The 21,713-nt window shown below is 35.3% G+C and overlaps 1 protein-coding gene across 4 annotated transcripts in view; it reads right to left on the minus strand.

Moving 5' to 3' along the window:
• GAS2 (growth arrest specific 2) overlaps positions 1-21,713 on the minus strand; it is a 172,952-nt gene that overhangs the window by 85,722 nt on the left and 65,517 nt on the right. For all 4 annotated transcript variants that reach the window (XR_004228416.1, XM_023191510.2, XM_023191509.2 and 1 more), the window contains one exon: positions 682-823. Coding sequence is in view for 3 of the 4 variants with exons in the window: in XM_023191510.2 (XP_023047278.1) it covers positions 682-823 (142 nt within the window). In the remaining variant the exon portion in view is untranslated. The remainder of the gene's footprint in view (positions 1-681; positions 824-21,713) is intronic.

Genomic DNA, 21,713 nt, shown 5'->3' on the forward strand with positions numbered 1-21,713 from the left:
TATATGTTTTCTTCCAAAGAAATAAGCTCATTCAATGATTTGGAAGTGACTTTGCCAAAATTCAATCAGAAAACACTACAGAAATCTAGACAGTTATCTCAGTAGGTGTAGGCACTAAGGTATCTGTCTTTTAATTCAACATCTTTGATGATATCAATCTCTTGTTATCTTGCCTGATTTTTAACTCATTAAAAAATAAATAAATGTACTAATAATCTGTAGTTTCAATAAAGGTAGAGCTTATGGGCAATAGTGTTTCCATACTGTTGTAGAGGTGAACAGACAAGAGTGCTCTTGCATGGCTAGAACATGTGCATGGCTAGAACATGCACAGCTACCCTTTAATCCAGATCAAAGTCTGGGGGTAAAATTTGGCCCTGTGTTTTCCAAATACCCACAGTTTTACACTAATGGCCCTTATATTTAGCTTGGAAAGAACTGTGCTACTTCTGTTTCTATTCTTGTATCCATGAGGTAACCAATAGTAAGAGGGCATATTCATTTTTCTATTTTCAAAGTATCAAGTTAGCAGCAAACCTGCAAGTTTTCAACAAACTCAGACTTTTTAAGCTGATAATCTGCAAAATGACATCATACAGAAAACTTTTTGATGGCTATACTGACAAAGACAAAAGATAACTTGAGTATCTTATCAACTAAAATTCTGAAGGAAATACATACCCAAACCTTCCGATTCAAATAGACATGTTTCATCCACCCCTAAATCTCGGCACCAGGATAAGAAATTTGCTGTATTGTCTCGGGCAAAAAAGGAGCCCGAGGGTGCATTGGTTTTGCATGGGATCTTCTTCAATGGTAGATTCTGAAAAATAAAGAAATTCATTCTAGGAGAAATCTGTCAAAGTTAGCACAATGACGTTTTAAAAACATGTTTTCAACAAAATGCTTTGGAATGACTTCATGCCAATAAATAGGCTTGTGAAGAACCCTAGAAAGGAAATATAATGCTATGCAATTAACCTGGCAGTAAGGGACTGAAAGTGTGTTCCTGCAAGCACATATCCTTTTCTTTTTCGTACCTAGGAGGAAAGACAGTTAAGTACCTTTCTTAGCTCAGGCTGCCGCTTCTCTTTCTCTTCTATAATTTTTATGGCCTTCCCTTTCATCTAAGCATTCTATCAGTATTTTTCACAAAGTACTTATGAATGTATTTCTCATTGGTGAAAGAGGAATGGGAGAAACACAAATATATTATATGAATATGATACACATATAACATATATACACCTGCATTCTTACAGGTATAAACACATACGGTAAAAATTACACAAGAATTATAAAGTCAAAAGAGAGCAGCGGAATTATTTAACATCACAAGTCTCAATCATCAATACCAAGAAAGGGAAATGCTAAAAATAATGTAATGATAACATTTGCTGTGTGTGGTGGCTCATGCCTGTAATCCCAGCACTTTGGGAGGCCGAGGCAGGAAGATTGGAGTCCAGGAGATCGCAACTAACCTGGGCAACATAGTATATCCTATCTCTACAAATAAAAATTAGCCAGATATTGTGTGCACCTGTAGTCCCAGCTACTCAGGGAGCTGAGGCAGGAGAATTGCCTGAACCCAGGAAGTTGAGACTGCAGTGAACCTTGATCATGCCACCGCACTCCAACTTAGGTGACACAGTGAGATGTTCTATCAAAAATCTAACATTCTACAGACTTCTTTCCAGACTATTTTCTTTTAAACCACAGGATATAGCAATAGCATATAATACAAACATAATTCTGGTCTGAACTCTGCTATCTGACTTTGAAATACATTGTTTACTTTCTGCATCATTTCTATTCTGGGATAAGAAAGTGCTTAAGATAAGGGTGGGGGTGAAACTGGATAGAGTTTCTGTTAACCATCTCGTAAAATTTTAAGCAGGAAGTCTCCCTTGGAACCATACCAAGTGTTATCTTTTTTCTTTAATAGAACATAACTTATTTCCATGACATTCCATGAAACTAAAGAATGTAATTCTTTGTGATGTGAAAGAATGAGCCATGCCTTTGGGTGAGCTGGGCTACATAGGACTTTGCCTCAACAAGCAAAAAAATCAAAGAAGAAGCACTTTGTGATTTAAATTTATAAAATCTTTCTTATATTCACAGTGAACCCTTAAATACAACCAAAATATTGTTAATTGTTGAACTCATTTACAAGGATGGTTATAAAAAAATAAAATAGTGGCTTAGGTGGATTGGTGAAGTCCTGCCAACATGCAACTCTTACTAGAGTTCTTACTAGAATTCCAGGGATTTTGTGGTTATACATAACAACTTAAAACATTCAGTTACTACATCACTCAAAATGCGTGTCTGTCTAATCTCAAAGATCCATCTCTTTGTTGCAACTCGAATTTGATTTAGGATAGATGTAATCAAAGTTTCTGCATAAATACACAGATATATACTTCAGGCACTATAGCTATATAAACCATATATAGGGTTACCTATATAGCAATATTTCCTTAAATGATTTTGCCCAGATATCAAGTAATGGTTTTCAAAAGAATGCTTTCCTAGATGAGTTATAAAAACAATCAGAAATAGTGTAGTATAATGTCTCCCATGTAACGTATTCATAAGCATTAATTAACATGTATTGAAATTAAAATATAAATTCCTTAAGTCTAGCAATTCACTTCTAAGAATATATTCTACACATAAAATAGCATTCATGATTAAAATATATGTACAAGTATATTTTTTGCAACACTGATTGAATAGGAAAAAACAAAAACACATCAAGAGAGCTAGTGGAATGACATATAATATATAAATACAATGAAACTCTATATGATCATAAAAATACAACATATGTACATGTATTGAACCAGAAATATGTTCAGAATATACTCTTAAGCAGAAACAAATTTGCAAACAGATATTTGTTCCATAATGTATCATTGTATGATGTATATACATGTGTACACATTAGTGTGTATGTATATACATGCAATATAATTGGCCATAGATAAAGTTAAATTGCATGTAAATATATTGTGATACATATATAAATATTTACATAGTTATAGCATGTAGATTTAGAAATAATTCAAGAAGGACCTGCATAGTTGATAGTAACTGCCTTTGAGGAAAGGAATTGATTGATGTATCAAGGAACACTTACTTACTTTATATAATTCCAAAACAAGTAATAGGATTTTTAGTGTCTTTTATATTTTATCAATACTACCAAACTTAAAAAAAATCCAAGTAGTAGGCAAGTTATGTCAGCCAAAACATATTTTTTTTAAATCTGCTGAATAAAATCTCCAAGAGATGATGGTAAAGCTTTTTAAAGACATGAATAAGGCAAAAACTATGTTTAGGAAAAGAACATAATTAAATCCAAACAATGAGTCACTTTAAGATCTACCACCTATATCCCTGGTGGGCAGGAAAAACTACATGTGAAACCACTTCAAACCAATATGAGTTTGCAGGTAAAAATTGTAATCTAGGAAGTATAAAATAAGTCACATAGCTACAGGCTTGCTAAATGACATGAGGTACATGATCTATGTGGCAAAAAGGAACAAAATACCCATTTTGCACTGAAGAAGCAAGAGATTGATTTGACACTTAATCCACCAAGGGGTACATTTTGAAAGAATAGGCATAAGTGACAAGCCCTCAAATATCATTCAGCCCACTCTTGAAGAATTTACAAGTACAACCACTAAGCGTGTAATTGAAAATAGCATTTATTTTCCCTTTACAAAGTCATGTACCTATCATATGCCAGAATCTCAGTATTTACTTAAAATTCAATGCAATCGTACTGGAAGATGGGAAGGCCATTTTAAGACAAATAAAATGAATGCCAGCTATTGATACTGCAAAACTTGGGAATTCCCAGTGTAGAAGAATTTAGCAGTAACCCTGATCTAACTACTTGGCATTTAGGTAATTTATGGGGTGTTTGCTTCTGAGGAAGAGCTGTTAAATTGAGTGTTCCCATGCCAGCTGAAGACTAGAAAATAGTAAACAGCATGACTAGAAGCTTCCAATTTTCATCCAGATAAAACATTTTATTTGAGGATTTTTTAAAGTCACACTCATTAGCCCTATCAAGTCCATCACATATAACTAGAAATAAGGATCTCTGCTCATCAGGAATTTAAAAGAGAACCTTCAATAGCTCACCTGATATGTTTTCCATATTAGTTTTATTGAGCATATTGAGCAGTATTAACTGCTCAATTCTTCAAATAACTACAACATTTAAATTATATATTATCTTTGTTCACTCAGGAAAGTTTTTTTAGACAATATTATGTCCTCAAAAACGAATTGATGAATGAATGAATAAATGCTAGACTGCCTCCTCAAACTAGATCATAATCGACTTGAGAACAGGACCAAATACTCTGTATTAGAAGTTTTACATCCCCAAGGGACATGTTCCCAGGCCTTCAAAATTCACTAAGTTAATGGGATAACCATATATAAAATGCCTTCCAGAAATTCAGAAAAGCATAACCGAAAAATTTAATACTTTCAAACCTTTTCTGAAAGTTACTGAATATGAATAATGAATAGAAAACACTCAAGCTGAACCTAAGTTGGACAGAAATTTAGTCTCACTCACTCACTAGCAAGAGTCATGCTATATTGTACAATAGTGTCTAAAGTGTAGGATTCAATATTTTGTGTTAGCAAAATGAGAAGTTACTACCAATAAGCTATTGGGATTGTGTGCAAGCAGTCAACAGGATGAACAGTAAAATTTCTAATATCAAGACTCTACTGATTTTCTCTCTCAATGAGATTAATCCAACATACATACTCATAGCTTCTAAAATACTGATAGCTTGGTTGATTGACTTATAAGAGAACAGTTATGCATTCCAAAAGGGCCCTTCCCATTCCCATCAGGAAACAACCAAGATGGGTGACAATAAACAGAAAAAAATTAAATTTTCTTCTAAAGGCTGTTATTACTAATTCAATCCACTGCTTTTCAGATTAGTTGCCAGGTAGGGCTCTGGAGTCCAATTACCTGAGTTCAAATTCAGCTACATTTCCCTTCATGCTGTGATTGGTAAATGTACTTAAAATCTGTATTTCAATCTCCTCTGCTATACGATGTTCATAAAACAAGATGTACACCCCACTGACTATGTGTATTGGGGTACAAATTAAAGTGTATTAGTAAGTGTTCAAAAAAGGTCATCAATGCAAGTAAAAACATACTGAATATCTGTGATTTCCTTCTCTCGTATTTTCTTGCCAATATTGCATTATTTCCATTATGGGTATAAGAATTCAGAAAGAGACTGCCAAATAATTTACTTCTTGTTATCTTTACCCTAAATTTGAACCTTAGCTTCTGAATAGTTTTCTAATATAACTTTCTACATTGATAAAAATGTCCTGTATCTGTGCTAACCAATATGGTAGTCATTAGCCACATGTGGCTTTTGAATATTTGAACTTTTAACCATTTATTTCATTGATCAACTTAAATTTAAACACTCACATGTGGCTAGTGGCTATCATATTAGACAGCACATTCATGGGGGGACAGTGAAGCTATAATTTGGAGTTTTATAAAGTGTGGTGTTTGACTGACTAGCTTCCCTCCTAAATCATCTCCATGTCTCTCAACTCCCATCAAATCCAGTAGTTACCCTGGGTATAGTTACTAAGACATACAATCATGAAAATAATTTTCAAATATTGTACATATATGCTGCAGTATGTCCTAGTTATGGTGTCATGAAGTGCATTCATAACTAATTCTATTTATAATGTTATAATAATCTGCATCTGGAGAACCAGGATTTTATTTAGCATTACACTGCCACAGTGCCAAATATGGTGCTTTACACACAGGTGGTACTGACTTACTGTTTCCTGAAAGTTATGGCGGGAGTTGGGAGGAAGGTACTCATGTTGTAAGTGCCTTCAGTGCTGTAGGTACACAACGTTTACTTTCATATGAATTGTCCTATTTAATTCTCAAAAAACACCACCAAATGAATTGGGTGGGTAAGAGAAGCCCCATTTTCCAGATGAAGAAATTGAGCTTATGCACAGTTCAAACAAAATCATTTGGTCGCTTATGCTCCTACACTTTCAACTGTTCCATGATTGCACACCAATGCCTTGAAGGTAATATATTTCAACATTTGATTTATCTCCCAAATGTTTGTCCAGGCAGCATTAAAATAAAGAATCATATATTCTCTTTCACCTATTCAAGTCAAACGTAAAAAGACTAAGAGAATGGTATCTTTAGTTCCCTTGCATTGTACGAACTGAAAATTTAATACTGGTAGTTTAAATAATCCATTCTTCACAAAAGTTTAAGTCATACTACTCCCCTTGATTACATCAAGTAGACATTTGAGATATAAAACAGAAGAGATACATAAATGAAGACATGAGGCTTGCCAAGAACTAATGTTTTTTCTTTTCCAAAGGGTATATAGAGTGTACTGTTTAAATAGGCAGGCAATAAAGTCACTCTTTCCATGATGAAATTAATGTTTCTGCCTGTATCCCCTTGCTACTTTTAGTTTCACTGTATATTTAATAGAAAAATAATCTCTTTCAATAAAATTATTTCCTTGAACATTCATAGTATGAAGGTGTCTAACTATAACAACCAAGTGGCTTGATAAATGATGAAAATATGGTCTTTAAGATAAAAATTATAGAAATGTTTTAAAAGGAAAAAAAACCTTTGTGGTACCCTAACCCTCTCCCGGGGACTCTCCAGTAAGACCCTGTGCCTCAAGCAGTGAGCTATGATTTAGGACAGTTGAACACACTAAGCTTGAATCCAAAATTGACCCTTTCTCCTTTTTCTGTCTCCAAGATAAATTCCACTTTATATAGAACAGATCTTACATCAAAATTTTAGTGCAATATTCATGCTGTAATGCCATAGGAATATTCACATGCATAAAAAGGAAATATAAAACAAGTTTCTCATAGCAGAGTTTTAGTACACCCTTCTTCCTCTGAAATCATGAAATTAATCACTTAACTGACAAAGTTGGCAAATAAGTACAGCATTTTGAATTATCTGAAATCATTTCTGGCGTAATATAAACTAATATTTGAAATGAAGGTCAAATCTAGTCCTCAAGCCTCAGGCTTACAAGATGGACAATAAAAGTTACTATGTAAAGGAGTTGAAAACATATCTACTAAAAATCTGCCCATGGATGCTTATTGCAGTTCTATTCGTTGGAAACAACCAAGATGTCCTTTAGTAGATGAATAATAAAGAAACGATGGTAAAGTCAGACAATGGATTATTTTGTGCTAAAAAAAAAAAAAAAAAAAAGGTGCTATCAAGCCATTAAAATATATGGTGGAACTTTAAATGCATATTTCTAAGTGAAAGAAGCCAATCTAAAAAATACTACAGACTGTATGATTCCAACTATATGACAATCTGGAAAAGGCAAAGTAAAAAGATCAGGGGTTAGCAGGGAGGGACAGATGAAAAGGTAGAATACACAGAATTGTTAGGTCAGTGAACCTATTCTGTATGATACTATATTGGATACATGTCATCTGTAAAAACACTGACTGTCTAACACTAAGAGTGAACCCTAAAAACTATGGACTTTGGGCAACACTGTGTTAACGTAGGTTCAATGACTGTTAACAAATATACCACTCTGGTGTACTTTCCACTCAATTTTGCTGTGAACTGAAAGCTTCTCTAATAGGTGAAATCTACAAATGTTGAACTCATAAAGTCAGGGACCAGAACGGTGATTGCCAGGAGTAGGAGAAAGGGGTTGAGGTCTTGGGAGATGTTAGTCAAGGGTACAGTTTCAGTCAGCCAGTATGAGTAAGTGTTGGAGATCTATTGTACAACCTGGTGACTATTATTAATAACAATGTATCACATAATAACTGCTAAGAGAGAAGATTTTAAATGTTCTCGTCACAAAAAAAGTAAGTGGGGTGATGAATATTTAATTATCTTGATTTAATCATTTCACAATATACACATATATGAAAACATCACAAATACACCATAAATACATGTAATTTTTGTTACACGTTAATTATACCTTAACAAAGCTTTAAAATAATGTCTGCAAAAAGGTTACTATGTCATCGATAATTTGAGAAGCAACAAATGCTTCACAAAGGAGAAAGTACAGGAAGTTTGACAACAAATGCATTCCTTCCATTTTTATATACTGTGTGTCTCATTTATATATCCATCCACATGGAATCATCATCAACTATGAAAAGCTTCTGTTCTCCCAACTAATCGTTTGCATATGAACACACTGAGATTAATTTCTTAAAACCTGCAAAAGTCTAGTTCTACACTTTAAAATTAAGTCAATTGGTGAGGGTATCTAAAAAATTTAAATAGAAATCTCAGTGTTCATAATGAGGAGTAACAAATATTTTAACATTTACTATTATTATTATTTCAATAGTTTTGGGGAGACAGGTGGTGTTTCATTACATGGCTAAGTTCTTTAGGTATAATTTCTGAGATGTTGGTGCAGCCATCACTTGAGCAGTGTACAATGCACCCATTGTGCAGTCTTTTATCCCTCGACCCCCTCCCACCCTTCCCCCAAAGCCCCCATAGCCCATTATATTATTCTTATGCCTTTGCATCTTCATAGCTTAGCTCCCACTTATAAGTGAGAACACACAACGTTTGGCTTTCCATTCCTGAGTTACTTCACTTAGAATAATGGCCTCCAACTCCATTCAGGTTGCTGTGAATGCCACTATTTCATTCCATTTTATGACTGAGTAGTATTCCATGATATATATATATATATCATAATATATATATACACACACACCATATTTATATACACCACACTTTCTTTATCCACTTATTGGTTGATGGACATTTAGGCTGGTTCCATATTTTTGCAACTGCAAATTGTGCTGCCATAAACGTGTGTGTAAGTGTCTTTTTCATATAATGAATTATTTTCTTCTGGGTAGATACTCAGTAGTGGGATAGCTGGATCAAATTGTATTTGTACTTTTAGTTCTTTAAGGAATTTCCATATTGTTTTCCATGGTGGTTGTACTAGTTTAATTTCCCACCAGCAGTGTAAAAGTGTTCCTTTTTTACCATATCCAGGCCAACATCTATTTTTTTTTATTTTTAAATTATGACCATTCTTGCAGAAAGTGGCATCACATTGTGGTTTTGATTTGTATTTCCCTGATAATTAGTGATGGCGAGCATTTTTCACATGTTTGTTGGCCATTTGTATATCTTCTTTTGAGAATTTTCTGTTCATGTCCTTTGCCTAGTTTTCAATGGGATTATTCAATTTTTTTCTTGCTGTCTTGTTTGAGTTCCTTGTAGATTCTGGATATTAGTCCTTTGTCAAATGCATAGTTTGTGAATATTTCTCCCATACTGTGGGTTGCCTGTTTACTCTGGTGATTGCTTATTTTGCTGGGCAGAAGCTTTTTAGTTAAGTCCCATATATTTATCTTTGTTTTGTTGCACTTGCTCTTGGGTTCTTGGTCATGAACTCTTTGTCTAGGCTAATGTCTAGAAGAGTTTTTCCTGATGTCATCTTTCAGAATTTTTACAGTTTCAGGTCATCTTAGAGTTGACTTTTATATATGGTGAGAGACAGGGATCCAGTTTCATTCTTCTACATGTGGTTTGCCAGTCTTCCCAGCACCATTTTTGAAATAGGGTGTTCATTCTCCAATTTATGTTTTTGTATGCTTTGTTGAAGATCAGCTGGCTGTAAGTATTTGGCTTTATTCTGGGTTATATATTCTGTTCCATTGGTCTATTTCCCTATTTTTATACCATGCCATACTATTTTGGTAACTATATCCTTACAGAATAGTTTGAAATCAAGTAATGTGATGCCATCAGATTTGTTCTTTTTGCTTAGTCTTGCTTTGACTATGCAGGCTCTTTTTTGCTCCCATATGAATTTTAGGATTTCTTTTTCCTAGTTATGTGAAGAATGATGATTGTATTTTGATGGAAATTGTACTGAATTCGTAGATTGCTTTTGGAAGTATGGTCATCTTCACAATGTTAATTCTACCCATCCATGAGCATGAGATGTGTTTCCATTTGCTTGTGTTGTCTATGATTTCTTTCCACAGTGTTTTGCAGTTTTCCTTGTAGAGGTCTTTCACTTCCTTGGATAGGTATACTGCTAAGTATTTTATTAATTTTTGCAGCTACTGTAAAAGGGGTTGAGTTCTTGATTTGATTCTCAGCTTGGTCGTTGTTGGTATATGGTAGTGCTACTGATTTGTGTACATTGATTTTGTATGCTAAAACTTTACTGAATTCATTAATCAGATCTGGAGTTTTTTCAAGGAGTCTTTAGGGTTTTCTAGGTATATGATCACATCATCAGTAAACAGTGACAATTTGACTTCCTCTTTACTAATCCGAATGTCCTTCCTTCCTTCCTTCCTCCCTTCCTTCCTTCCTTCCTTCCTTCCTTCCTTCCTTCCTTCCTTCCTTCCTTCTCTCTCTCTCTCTCTCTTTCTTTCTTTCTTTCTTTCACAGAATCTTACTGTGTCGCCCAGGTTGGAGTGCAATGGCACAATCTCGGCTCACTGCAGCCTTCACCTCCCAGGGTTCAAGTGATTCTCCTGTCTCAACCTTCTGAGTAGCTGGAATTACAGGCATGTGCCACCATGCCTGGCTAATTTTTCTATTTTTTAGTAGAGACAGGGTTTCAAAATGTTGTTCATGCTAACTTTCAACTCCTAACGTGGTGATCTACCCAGCTTGGCCTCCCAAAGTGTTGGGATTACAGGTGTGAGCTACCGTACCTGACCTGTTTCTAACTGGAGCTTATTTGGAACTTCTCTCTTCTTTTCTTGGTTAATCTCATTAAATGGTCTATCAATTTTGTTTATCTTTTCAAAGAACAAGCTTTTTGTTTCATTTATATTTTGTATTTTTTGTCATTGTTTCAATTTCATTTAGTTCTGCTCTGATCTTTGTTATTTCTTTTATTCTCCTGGGTTTGAGTTTGGTTTGTTCTTGTTTCTCTAGTTCCTCGAGGTATAAGCATAGATTGTCTATTTGTGCTCTTTCAGACTTTCTGGTGTAGCAATTAATGCTATGAACTTTCCTCTTAGCACTGCTTTTGCTGAATCCCAGAGATTTTAATTGGTTGCATCATTATTATCATTCAGTTCAAAGAATTTTTAAATTTTCATCTTGATTTCATTGTGGACTCACGGATCATTCAGAAACAGATTATTTAATTTCCATGTATTTGTATAGCTTTGAGGGTTCTCTCTGGAGTTAATTTCCAATTTTATTCCACTGTGGTCTGAGAGAGTACTTGATATAATTTCAATTTTCTTAAACTTATTGAGACTTGTTTTGTAGGCTATCTTAGAGAATGTTCCAGGTGTTGAAGAAAAGAATCTTTATTCCACAGTTGTTGGATAGAATGTTCTGTAAATATCTGTTAAGTCCATTTGTTCTAGGGTATAGTTTAAGTCCACTGTTTCTTTGTTGACTTTTTGTCTTGATGATCTATCTAGTGCTGTCAGTGGAGTATTGAAGTCCCTCACTATTACTGTGTTGCCATCTATCTCATTTCCTATGTGTAGTGGTAATTGTTTTATAAATTTGGGAGCTCCCATGTTAGGTGCATATATATTTAGAATTGTGATATTTTCCTTTTAGACTAATCCTTCTAACATTACATAATGTCCCGCTTTATCTTTTTTAACTGTTTTTCCTTTAAAGTCTGTTTTGTCTGATATAAGAATAGCTACCCTTGCTCGCTTTTGGTTTCCATTTGCATGAAATATCTTTTTCTACTCCTTTACCTTAAGTTTAGGTGAGTTCTTATTTGTTAGATGAGTCTCTTCAAGATGGCAGATACTTGGTTTGTGGATTTTTATCCATTCTGCAATTCTGTACCTTTTAAGTGGAGCCATTCACATTCAACATTAGCATTGAAATGTGACTTAGTAGTGTTCTATTCATCACGCTAGCTGTTACCTGAAAACCCTTTTTTTCTCATTGTGTTATTGTTTCTCATTGTTTTCTCATTGTGTTATTGGTCCTGAGGGATTTATGCTTCAAGGACGTTCTATTTTTGTGTATTTCAAGATTTTGTTTCAAGATTTAGAACTCCTTTTAGCATTTCCTATATGGCTGGCTTGGTAGTGGTGCATTCTCTTAGCACTCATTTGTCTGAAAAAGACTTTATCTCTCTTTCATTGGTGAAGTTTAGTTTGCTGTGTACAAAATTCTTTGCTGATGATTATTTTAAGGAGGCTATAGATGGGACCCCAATCCCTTTGGTTTACAGGGTTTCTGCTGAGAAATCTCCTGTTAATCTGACAGGTTGTATTTTATAGGCTACCTGATGCTTTTGCCTCTCATCACTTAAGATTCTTTCTTTCATCTTGACTTTAGATAGCTTGATGACTATGTACGTTCCCAGGTGATGATCTGTTTGTGACGAATTTACCAGGTATTCTTTAGACTGTCTTGTATTTGGATATCTAGATCTCTAGCAAGACCAGGGAAGTTTTCCTTGATTTCCCTCGAATACATTTTCCAAACTTTTAGATTTTTCTTCTTCCTTGGGAACACCAATTATTCTTATGTTTGGTCATTTAATGTAATCCCAAATTTCTTGGAGTCTTTGCTCATTTTAAAAATTATTTTTATTTGTCTTCATCATATTGGGTTAATTCAAAAGACTTTTTTGAGCTCTGAATTCTTTCTTCTACTTGTTTGATTCTATTGTTGAAACTTTCCAGTGTATTTTGCATTTCTCTAAGTGTGCCTTTCATTTCTAGAAGTTGTGATTTCCTTTCTTTATGATATCTATTTCTCTGGTGACTTTTTCATCTGTATCCTATATGCTTTTTGTATTTCTTTTTTTCTTTTTTTCTTCCTTTCTTTCCTTTTTTTTTTTTTGACACAGTCTCCTTCTGTTGCCCAGGCTGGAGTGCAGTGGCACAATCTTGACTCTGACTCTGTCTCCTGGGTTCAAGCAATTCTCAAGCCTCAGCCTCCCAAGTAGCTGGGACCACAGGCTTGAGCCACCACACCTGGCTAATTTTTTGTATTTTTAGAAGAGATGGGTTTTCACCATGTTGACCAGTCTGGTCTTGAACTTCTGACCTCAAGTGATCCATCTACTTTGGCCTCCCAAAGTGCTGGAATTACAGGCATGAGCCACTGCCTCCAGCCTTTAATTTCTTTAAGTTGGTTTTCATCTTTCTCCGGTGACACCTTGAGAAGCTTAATAATCAACTCTCTGAATTCTTTTTCTGGCATTTCAGAGACTTCTTGGTTTAGATCATTGCTGGACAGCTAGTATGATCTTTTGTGGGTGTCACAGAATGTTGTTTTGTCATATTACCAGAATTACTTTTCTGATTTCTTCTCATTTAGATAGAATGCTTCATTGGAAAGATCTGGAACTCAAGGGCTTCTATTCAGATTCTTTTTGTCCCACGGGGTAATCCCTTGATACAGTGCTCTCCCCTTTCTTCTAGGAATAGGGCTTCCTGAGAGCCAGACTCCTGTGACTGTTATTGCCCTTCTGGATCTAGCCACACAGTGGGGCAACTGGGCTCTAGGCTGGTGCTGGGGAATGTCTGCAAAGTGTCCTGTGATGTAATCTATCTTCAGGTCTACCAGCTGTGGATACCGGAACCTGCTCTGTTGGAGATGGCAGGGGAGTAAAGTGGACTCTGTGGGAGTCCTTGGTTATAGTTTTGTTTAGTGCACTGGTTTTCTTGAGTGTTGGTTATGCTAGCAGTGAAGTTGTCATGTGGACAGACTCAGGACCTCTGGTTAACCAGGGTGTGTCAGGTGGTAGAATTAGCTGTTGTTTTTTCCTTCTTCGAAGCAGGGTTGTTCTGTTATGAGTTGCTGTAATGACTTGAGTTGGTTGGCCTCTAGCCTGGAGGTGGTGCTTTCAAGAGAGTGAAAGGAAGATAGCAGTAGAAGAGGGATATAATTTTGCCTACATTGACCAGATGAGTGCTCAGGTTTCTTAGGTGATGGACAGGGTCACACAGCTCTCAAGAGATTATGTCTTTTGTCTTTGGTTACCAAGGTGGATAGAGAAAAACCATCAGGTAGGAGCAGAGTTAGGTGGATCTGAGCTCAGACTCTCCTTGGGCAGGGCTGGCTGCAGCCACTGTGGGGGTTTGGGGGTGGCTTTCAGGCCAATGGAGTTATGTTCCCAGGGAGATTATGGCTGCCTCTGCTGCATTGTACAGGTCACCAGGGAAGTGGGGGAAAGCTGGCAGTGACAGTGCTCACCCAGATGCCACATAGTCAGCAAGACCAGTCTCACTCCCACTGTGCCTCCCCAACTGCACTAAGTTTATATCCAGGCAGCTTGTGGGCAGGGCTGAGATCTTGCCCCAGGCTACAAGCATCCCAATTGAGAAAGCAAGCAGGGCTCTCAGGCCTTGGCCTGGCTACCTACACCATCTGTGGCTTCTGTACTTGTATCTGCACTTCCTGTTCTCCCTCTCTCCCCCGATTCTGCTCAGGAAAGTTTGTGCTCAGTCAAAATTATTACAAAGTTAAGCTAGAAGTCTACCTCACCCTGTGCACCTCCCAAATTCCACCAGCTGCTTTCCTTTCCCCAAGGACCTCCATGAGATAAGGCCAGAAATGGCTTCCCTGGACTTGAGCTGAAGACTGGAAGTGCCCATGGGGCTCTTCCCCACTGCTTCTTCTACTTTCATCTTTCATTTGGCTTCCTAAATCTGTTTTAGCTCTAGGTAAGGTTAAATCCCTCTCCCATGATCAGTATTTTTCGGTTCACAGTGGGGATATATGTTTAGAGGCTGACTTTTTACCCCACACACTTTGGGAACTCATAGTTTTTTCAGCTGTCTCGTGGCATTTGCAGAAGCAAGCTGTTTGTTTCAAAGGGTCTTTGAATTATTTCTGTTTTCCTGATTTGTTCCTGTGATGGTTCTTGGAGCAAAAGTTCACAATGTGAGTCTCCAGACACTGTTCTGTCCATCTAAGTGGGAGCTGCTTGTTAGTCTTGTCTCCTATCTGCCATTTTTCCTACTTGAATTGTAGATTTTAACATTTTAAACTAAGAAGTAACATAGACTTTGGAAAAAATAATTATGATATTGCTCTCAAGGAGGGACAAAAGGAAAAAAATTAATAATACTTCCGCAGAAGTGAAAACATTGATTTCTTTTTCTCCTGACACTTTCATCTTGGAAACCCTTAAGTCATAGCTGAGTGATAAGACAGAAAAAAGTGACATACAAAATGAAATATGAAAGATTTCTCAGAAAGAGGAAGGAGTTTGAGACAGCAGGTATGACAATCCTCAGATTCTCCATACAATTAATAGAAATTATTATTAATTATAGATCAATCAAATTGATGATAGTTTTATTTTTGAGAATGTGCATCAGTTTTTCTGTCTCTTCCACAATTGAGTAACTTCCTTAGGAGTATGAAACTTTTATATATATATCTCTCTCTCTTGAATTTTTAATTTCCAACAAATATTCTGCATGTTCCATGACATCATGATTTATCATTATTGGCAGCAAATTGTGAGTTCAGAGTCTCTGGCTCTAATATTTTAGTCAAAACTACTTTTGGGTACTCATCTGTAAATTATATATGAGATAAGTATTTTCAAAAGTTCAAAGACTTTTTAACAGATGGATTCCAAGAAAGGAATTTATTTTAGTGGCTCACAGATTACTAAATGATTTTAGGGAAACTTTTTTTTTTTTTTTTTTTTTTTTTTTGCTGCTAATGTCACTGCACTAATAATAACCAAGAACAGCAATTTAATCTAATTAACCTTTTGAACTGAAGGCCTAACATTTGTAACATGTTTTGAGAATTAAATAAGATATCCTAGAAAGCACCTAATACCAATCCTAGATAATAGCTTATCTTCAATTAATTTAATGTTTTTTTCAAATACATGTCTACTTTTAATTACATTTACAAATAATGCCCTGAGGAGAGTTGATTATTAGTTATCTCACCACATCTGTAATTACTATAGTAAGCCCACATATACATAGGAAAAAATAAACATTTAAGACAAATGTTTTACCTTTCTATGCTGATTTAATTACAATATCTTCTGTTTTGTTTTGTTTTGTTTTGTTTTCATTACCATGCTGTGCATTCACCTCTTAGTTCTACAGTCTAATCAAATTAGGGTTTTCAAACGGAAAATTTGATTGAGATTTTCCCTGCTTAAAAATCTTCAATGACTTCCCAGTGCTTTTAGGATAAAGACAAAGCTCCCTATGATGTGGCTTCCATGGTTTGTATTAGCCTGCACATGGTCTGCTCTAGTACCATAGGCCCTCTGTCTCCTGTAGCCATGCTAGCATTTGTTCCAATTCCTGCATGTTCTCCATCGTGCCTCCCACCACAGACTTCTTGCACATTATGTGTCTTCTCTGCTCTTCTCATACTTCTTCACCCAAATAACTGTAAGTCCCACCCCTTACACTTCAGTTTACCTGGGTAAAATCCACATTGTTTAAGTGCTCCTGCTATCAAGTTCCTTCATATGATTAATTGATTAACAACTATCTCTCCTTTTAGGCTGTAGGCTTTATGAGGAATGGAACAGTGACTGGTTTTGTTCACCACTTTATCCCTAGCACCTAATGTAACAACCCATCAAATAGTACTTATGAAATATTTATTGAATAAATACAAATATGATTGTAGCTAAGTCATATATTCTATATACAGTGAGGGGCAGCAGAATGGAGTGGTCATAAGTACATTTGGAACCAGACTGCCTGAGTTTGAATACTGGATTTTCAATTACTGGTTGTGTTGACATGAGGCATATTAACTTCGTCTGTGAAATGACATAATAATAGCATCTACATCATGAAGTTGCTATGAGGGTATATAAGTTTAAACAGAAGTTCTTGAAATAATGATTGGCATATAGTAAAATTTAGGTACATATTTGTTAGAAAACTGAAGAAAAAGACATTTAAACTAATTGAAATAAAATTCAGTCCAGGGTGCCAAAGAAATTTTGGGGATTTTAAAAATCCCTAAAAAACATAAACATAATCTCAAAAATATCCATAATATCCACCTACACATCTTGCTATTCAGAACCTCTATCAAGTCATTATATGTCTCCCACAAAAACAGAATTTCCTTCTTTTGTTCTGTCCCCTAATCATCATATATTGTCTCAAATTGCAAACATTATAGTAGCTTTGATTCTTCCTTCATCCCTTCTTTTTGTGCCCAGTAAATCACCAATCTAGCTCATTGTTGTTTTCCAATGAATATCTCTTCAATTACCCTGCCCCTTTTAATCAAATGTTGACACACTAACTTCAGACCGTTTAACATCTCAGATCTAAACAAATGCAGAAACTTTACCCCACGATCCTCCTGTCTCCTACCTCAAATTTCTCCAACTTAATAGGAATACACATCAACCTCAGATTAATCTTCCTAAATTTAATGCTCTCATTCTCCAGCTCAATGCTTACAAAAAAAAGTTCAAATACTTAAGTCTTATAGTTACGAGATGTGAGCTTCACCAGTCTGTGTGCCAAACGTTCTCTCCATATATGATCCACATCAACCATGTTTTTCTATTCACTATTCCTGGTACTTGCATTTTTCCAGCTTTAATACTTGGTTCAGTCACTACATGTTTATATTGCATTTGCCACAAATTTCTCTGTACATTTATTTGCACCATGTTTGGACAATTTAAATTCCATTGCTGACATGCAAACTTCCCCGAGCACTTAGACAAACTGTTTCTGAACCCTTACAAGAACCCACTATGTATATCAGCAGAGGTCTGTCTAAACAATGGTGTGTCTAGATCAGCTGAGAGGCAAGTCTATAAACATTTGTTACTTTTAAAAGTATAGATCTTAACAGCTTACAACTGAAATATTTTTCAAGGACTAGGTCAAAGAAAATTCAAGTTTACGTCTAAAGCACCTCCTTACTCATTTGTTTATGTTTCCTTGAGCAGAAATGAAAGGAGTGGCGTGACAGGGAGCCAACAAGGCTCATAACCCTCAGGTACTCGTGAAGATAGAATGCACATGTGTGTAAGAAACAACGATGTTTCCCCAATCCTACTCTTCCGTGGCCTTTCCAATTGCAAAACAAAGCACCACCATACATCTGTGTCCTCAAGTAGGAAACTCCAGACCAATCTCCCTAACCCATTCTATCCAATTTATCACCAAGCTCTGACAAGTCCACCTGGTCTCAATATACCTCAAAACTCTCTATTCTTTCCCATTCCACTGCCACTACCCTAGGATAAGTGGTCATTATCTGTCACCTGAGCTGGGAAATAGCCTCCTGACTTGAGTAGTTAGTTCCACCTTCACTTCTCCTTTCCAATCCATTCTCTATACTGCTAATGTTGTCATTTTAAAGGAGTCTATCATGCTTCTGTTTAAAATATTAATATTTCAATGGCATATTGTTATACTTAAGATAAATGCCAGCATCCAAAAAGATTTAGCTCTGGTCTCATCTCTTGATTCTCTTGAGTTATGTGCTAATCTCCAGACATACTTGCTTTCCTTTACTTCCTCAAAGCCATCATGCACCTTCACATCTGAGGGCTTTCACGTGTGCAATTTACTGTATTTGGCACACTCTGTATTCCCTCTCTGTCTTGTTTATTCTCATTCTGCTCCAAAATAATCTAACACATCCTTTGTACATGACTAGTTTATGTACTCCTCTTAAAGCTGGTCATGTATGTACACTTTCTTGTATCTATACACAGCAGTTGAAATTCACTGTTTGCATACTTTTTAATTACCAGTTTAATGTTATTATCCCCTGCTAATCCACAAAGGCATGAAGCATGTGAGCATCGAATATTTTGCCCTGTATATTTTAGGTGTTCAATATACATATGTTGAATAATCAATGGAATGTTATCACTGTAATGTATGGTATGGTTAAACAAAAGTTGAGAACCACTGGTGGGTATCATTTATTTAGCACTTGCCATTGATATCTACATTATTATATGTTCATATTTTATGTACCTAACTAGACTGCAAGTTCTTGGAGAGGACTCAGTAATGCTTTACTTTTCTTTTATTCATCAGATCTTGTACACAGTTAGCATTCAATAAATGTTTGGCAATTGAAAAGTCTGGAAGAGCATTCTTGAAAGGCTCTTTATATAGGTTGGTCAGGGAGGGCCTCAGATAAAACATGACATTTGAGCAGGGACATGAAGAGAATGAGAAGCAAGTCATACACATCCGTGGGAAAATAATACTCCAAGAAGCTAGGAGAACAATTTTGAAGGCTCTGTGGTGGATGGGACCTACTTGTCAGGTTCAAAGAATTGGAAGGAGTCCAGTGTGGCTGCAACAAAGTCAGGTAAGGGACAAGTTAATAATAAATGAGATCAGAAAGGTCGCCAAGGAACAGTGCATACAGAGCTTTGTAGGCTGTCATATAGATTTTGGCTTTTTCTCCAAGAAAGTTGAAGTGCCATTTGAAAAAATTTGAGCTAAGAAGTGGCAATATCTATCTTGAGTTTTAAATTATTTGATGATTTAATATATGTAAAAAGCTTACTCTGAATGACACAAAGTAAATACTAAGTAAATGTTTGCTTTATTATCATATCAGATGGTATTAATTAAGTATGTGGAAAAAAAGGATCATATATCTACTTTTCAATCTTTGAACAATTTTAAATGTAGCAAATATAACAACATAGAACAACATATGGTTTGGTTCCACACATATATGTTTGCACACACATTTATTAGATAAGTAAAGATTAATCTCTCCTGTGTTAATCTTTCCACTGCATTTTGTTTATTCTGTAAAAATCCATTTATTCTGAGTTCTGTTTGTTTATTAGAATATTCCTTACTACAATACTCCTCACTACAAGAAAGGGTCCTTTTCTGGGAGAATCATGAATTTGAGATGAGCAAAAAAAAAAAAAAAAAAAAAGGTATGTTTATTTTCACTAGCTTCTAATTGAAGTTTAATATCCCTTCAAATATAAATGTAGACCAAAAAAATCATGGTAGTTTTCTCATCAGTAAAAATTGTAGTAGCTTTTATTTCATATTACAATTGTTCCTGATATCTGGAAATACTGGGTTTACTCTCTTCTCTACTTTATAACTATAGGATTTATTAGAAGCAATGCCAGATTAACCTTTTTAAAATACAAGCATATTATTTTAAATTTGTGTTTTAATGTTGATTTTTAATATTGAAATAACTATATTTTAATAAAGCTGGTTCCTTTTATTTTGTATTTATTTCATGTATTTAAAAATAGCATGATGAGAAATGATCCACAGGCTTCACGCAAGTGCCAAAAAGAACATGGCACAAAAGCACTTAAGTGTCCCTGATCTAGAAGAAAGAATCTATGACTTATTTGCTTCACATCCTCCATAACACCTACAAAACAGACTCTCAAAAGACTTTCTGAATCTATTGAATTGTTTCACCTTCATTTTAGGGTTCTTTTCTTCCTTGTCACTTCAACAATTTAATTCTTTTTTAACAATTTTTGATTGAGCTGGGATTTTTGTTTGTTTCTTTTGGCTTCAAGATATGCAAATTACCACTTTTTTTTTTTATTTCTTATATGAAACAGCAATGCTAGCAAGGCATCTGTTAGACGAGCAGCCTACACTGGTGTGAAATTAGACATGACCAGCACAGTAATATAAACACAAAACACATACTAGAAGGCTTCATGCATGATATGTAATGCATTTTCAAACTGCTACGTCAAACAATAGAAGGTATTCATGTAGTCAGCCCCTAAGAGCTTAAGATACAGTTGAAGGTCTCTATATACTGTAAACTCAGTTACCTCATCTAAAAAACATTATTCCATTACTCTGTAATGTACCAGTACCACATACCTTGGACCACACACACATAAATATGGTGAGTGCTTAGATTTTAAATTACCTAGCAATTCTCAGACATTTTCAAATGAAAAAGCAACTCTTTTCCCCAAATTTCAGCCTTTTAGAAAAGGCTCTTAATATAACATCTATGAATGTTCCGCTTTAAGAAATAGCATACATATTCATTATTGATTTGTTCCAAAGACTTGAGTTTCTCTAACACATTTAGTAACAGCTCATTTTAAAGTAATTAATTTTCCATTTTCCATATGGTGAGAGTGACTTTTCCTGACATGATATTCTACATCCACAGTGCTTTGAAAGCAGTGACCACAATTAGTACTATCAAATATCATGAAAACAGTTCCCCAGTTAGAGTTCTTTTACAATCTTGTCTTACTGATGTGCCTGCATGTTGTTAAGTGCAGGATGTGAGATTGTAAGTAGAAAGGATGATGTCATCACGGAAAAATTCAGTCAGGTTTACTTTTATGCTCAAGGGACAACACTGTGCTAGTGCTAGGAAATCACGTAGATGAAAAATGTGTGTGTGTGCATGTGTGTGTGAACCTCCCTTTTTTCTATCCAGAATTTGCTCTTCTTTTTATACTTTTTGGAGTTTCAGTTTAACATATTTTATTTTCAGTCATATGTTTCATATGCCTTTAATGCAACTGTTATTTACACTACCAAATAATATATTATGGTTTGAGCTCATAAGCAAAAAGAACAATTTTGAAGGGGCCCTTTATAAGCAGATTCATATAAATGTAGTAGCCTCTGGAATCTAGACAAATTTCTAGGTTAGAATCTGCCACCTG

This window comes from Piliocolobus tephrosceles, chromosome 13 (assembly GCF_002776525.5).
Source record: "Piliocolobus tephrosceles isolate RC106 chromosome 13, ASM277652v3, whole genome shotgun sequence".
NCBI classification, from domain to species: domain Eukaryota; kingdom Metazoa; phylum Chordata; class Mammalia; order Primates; family Cercopithecidae; genus Piliocolobus; species Piliocolobus tephrosceles.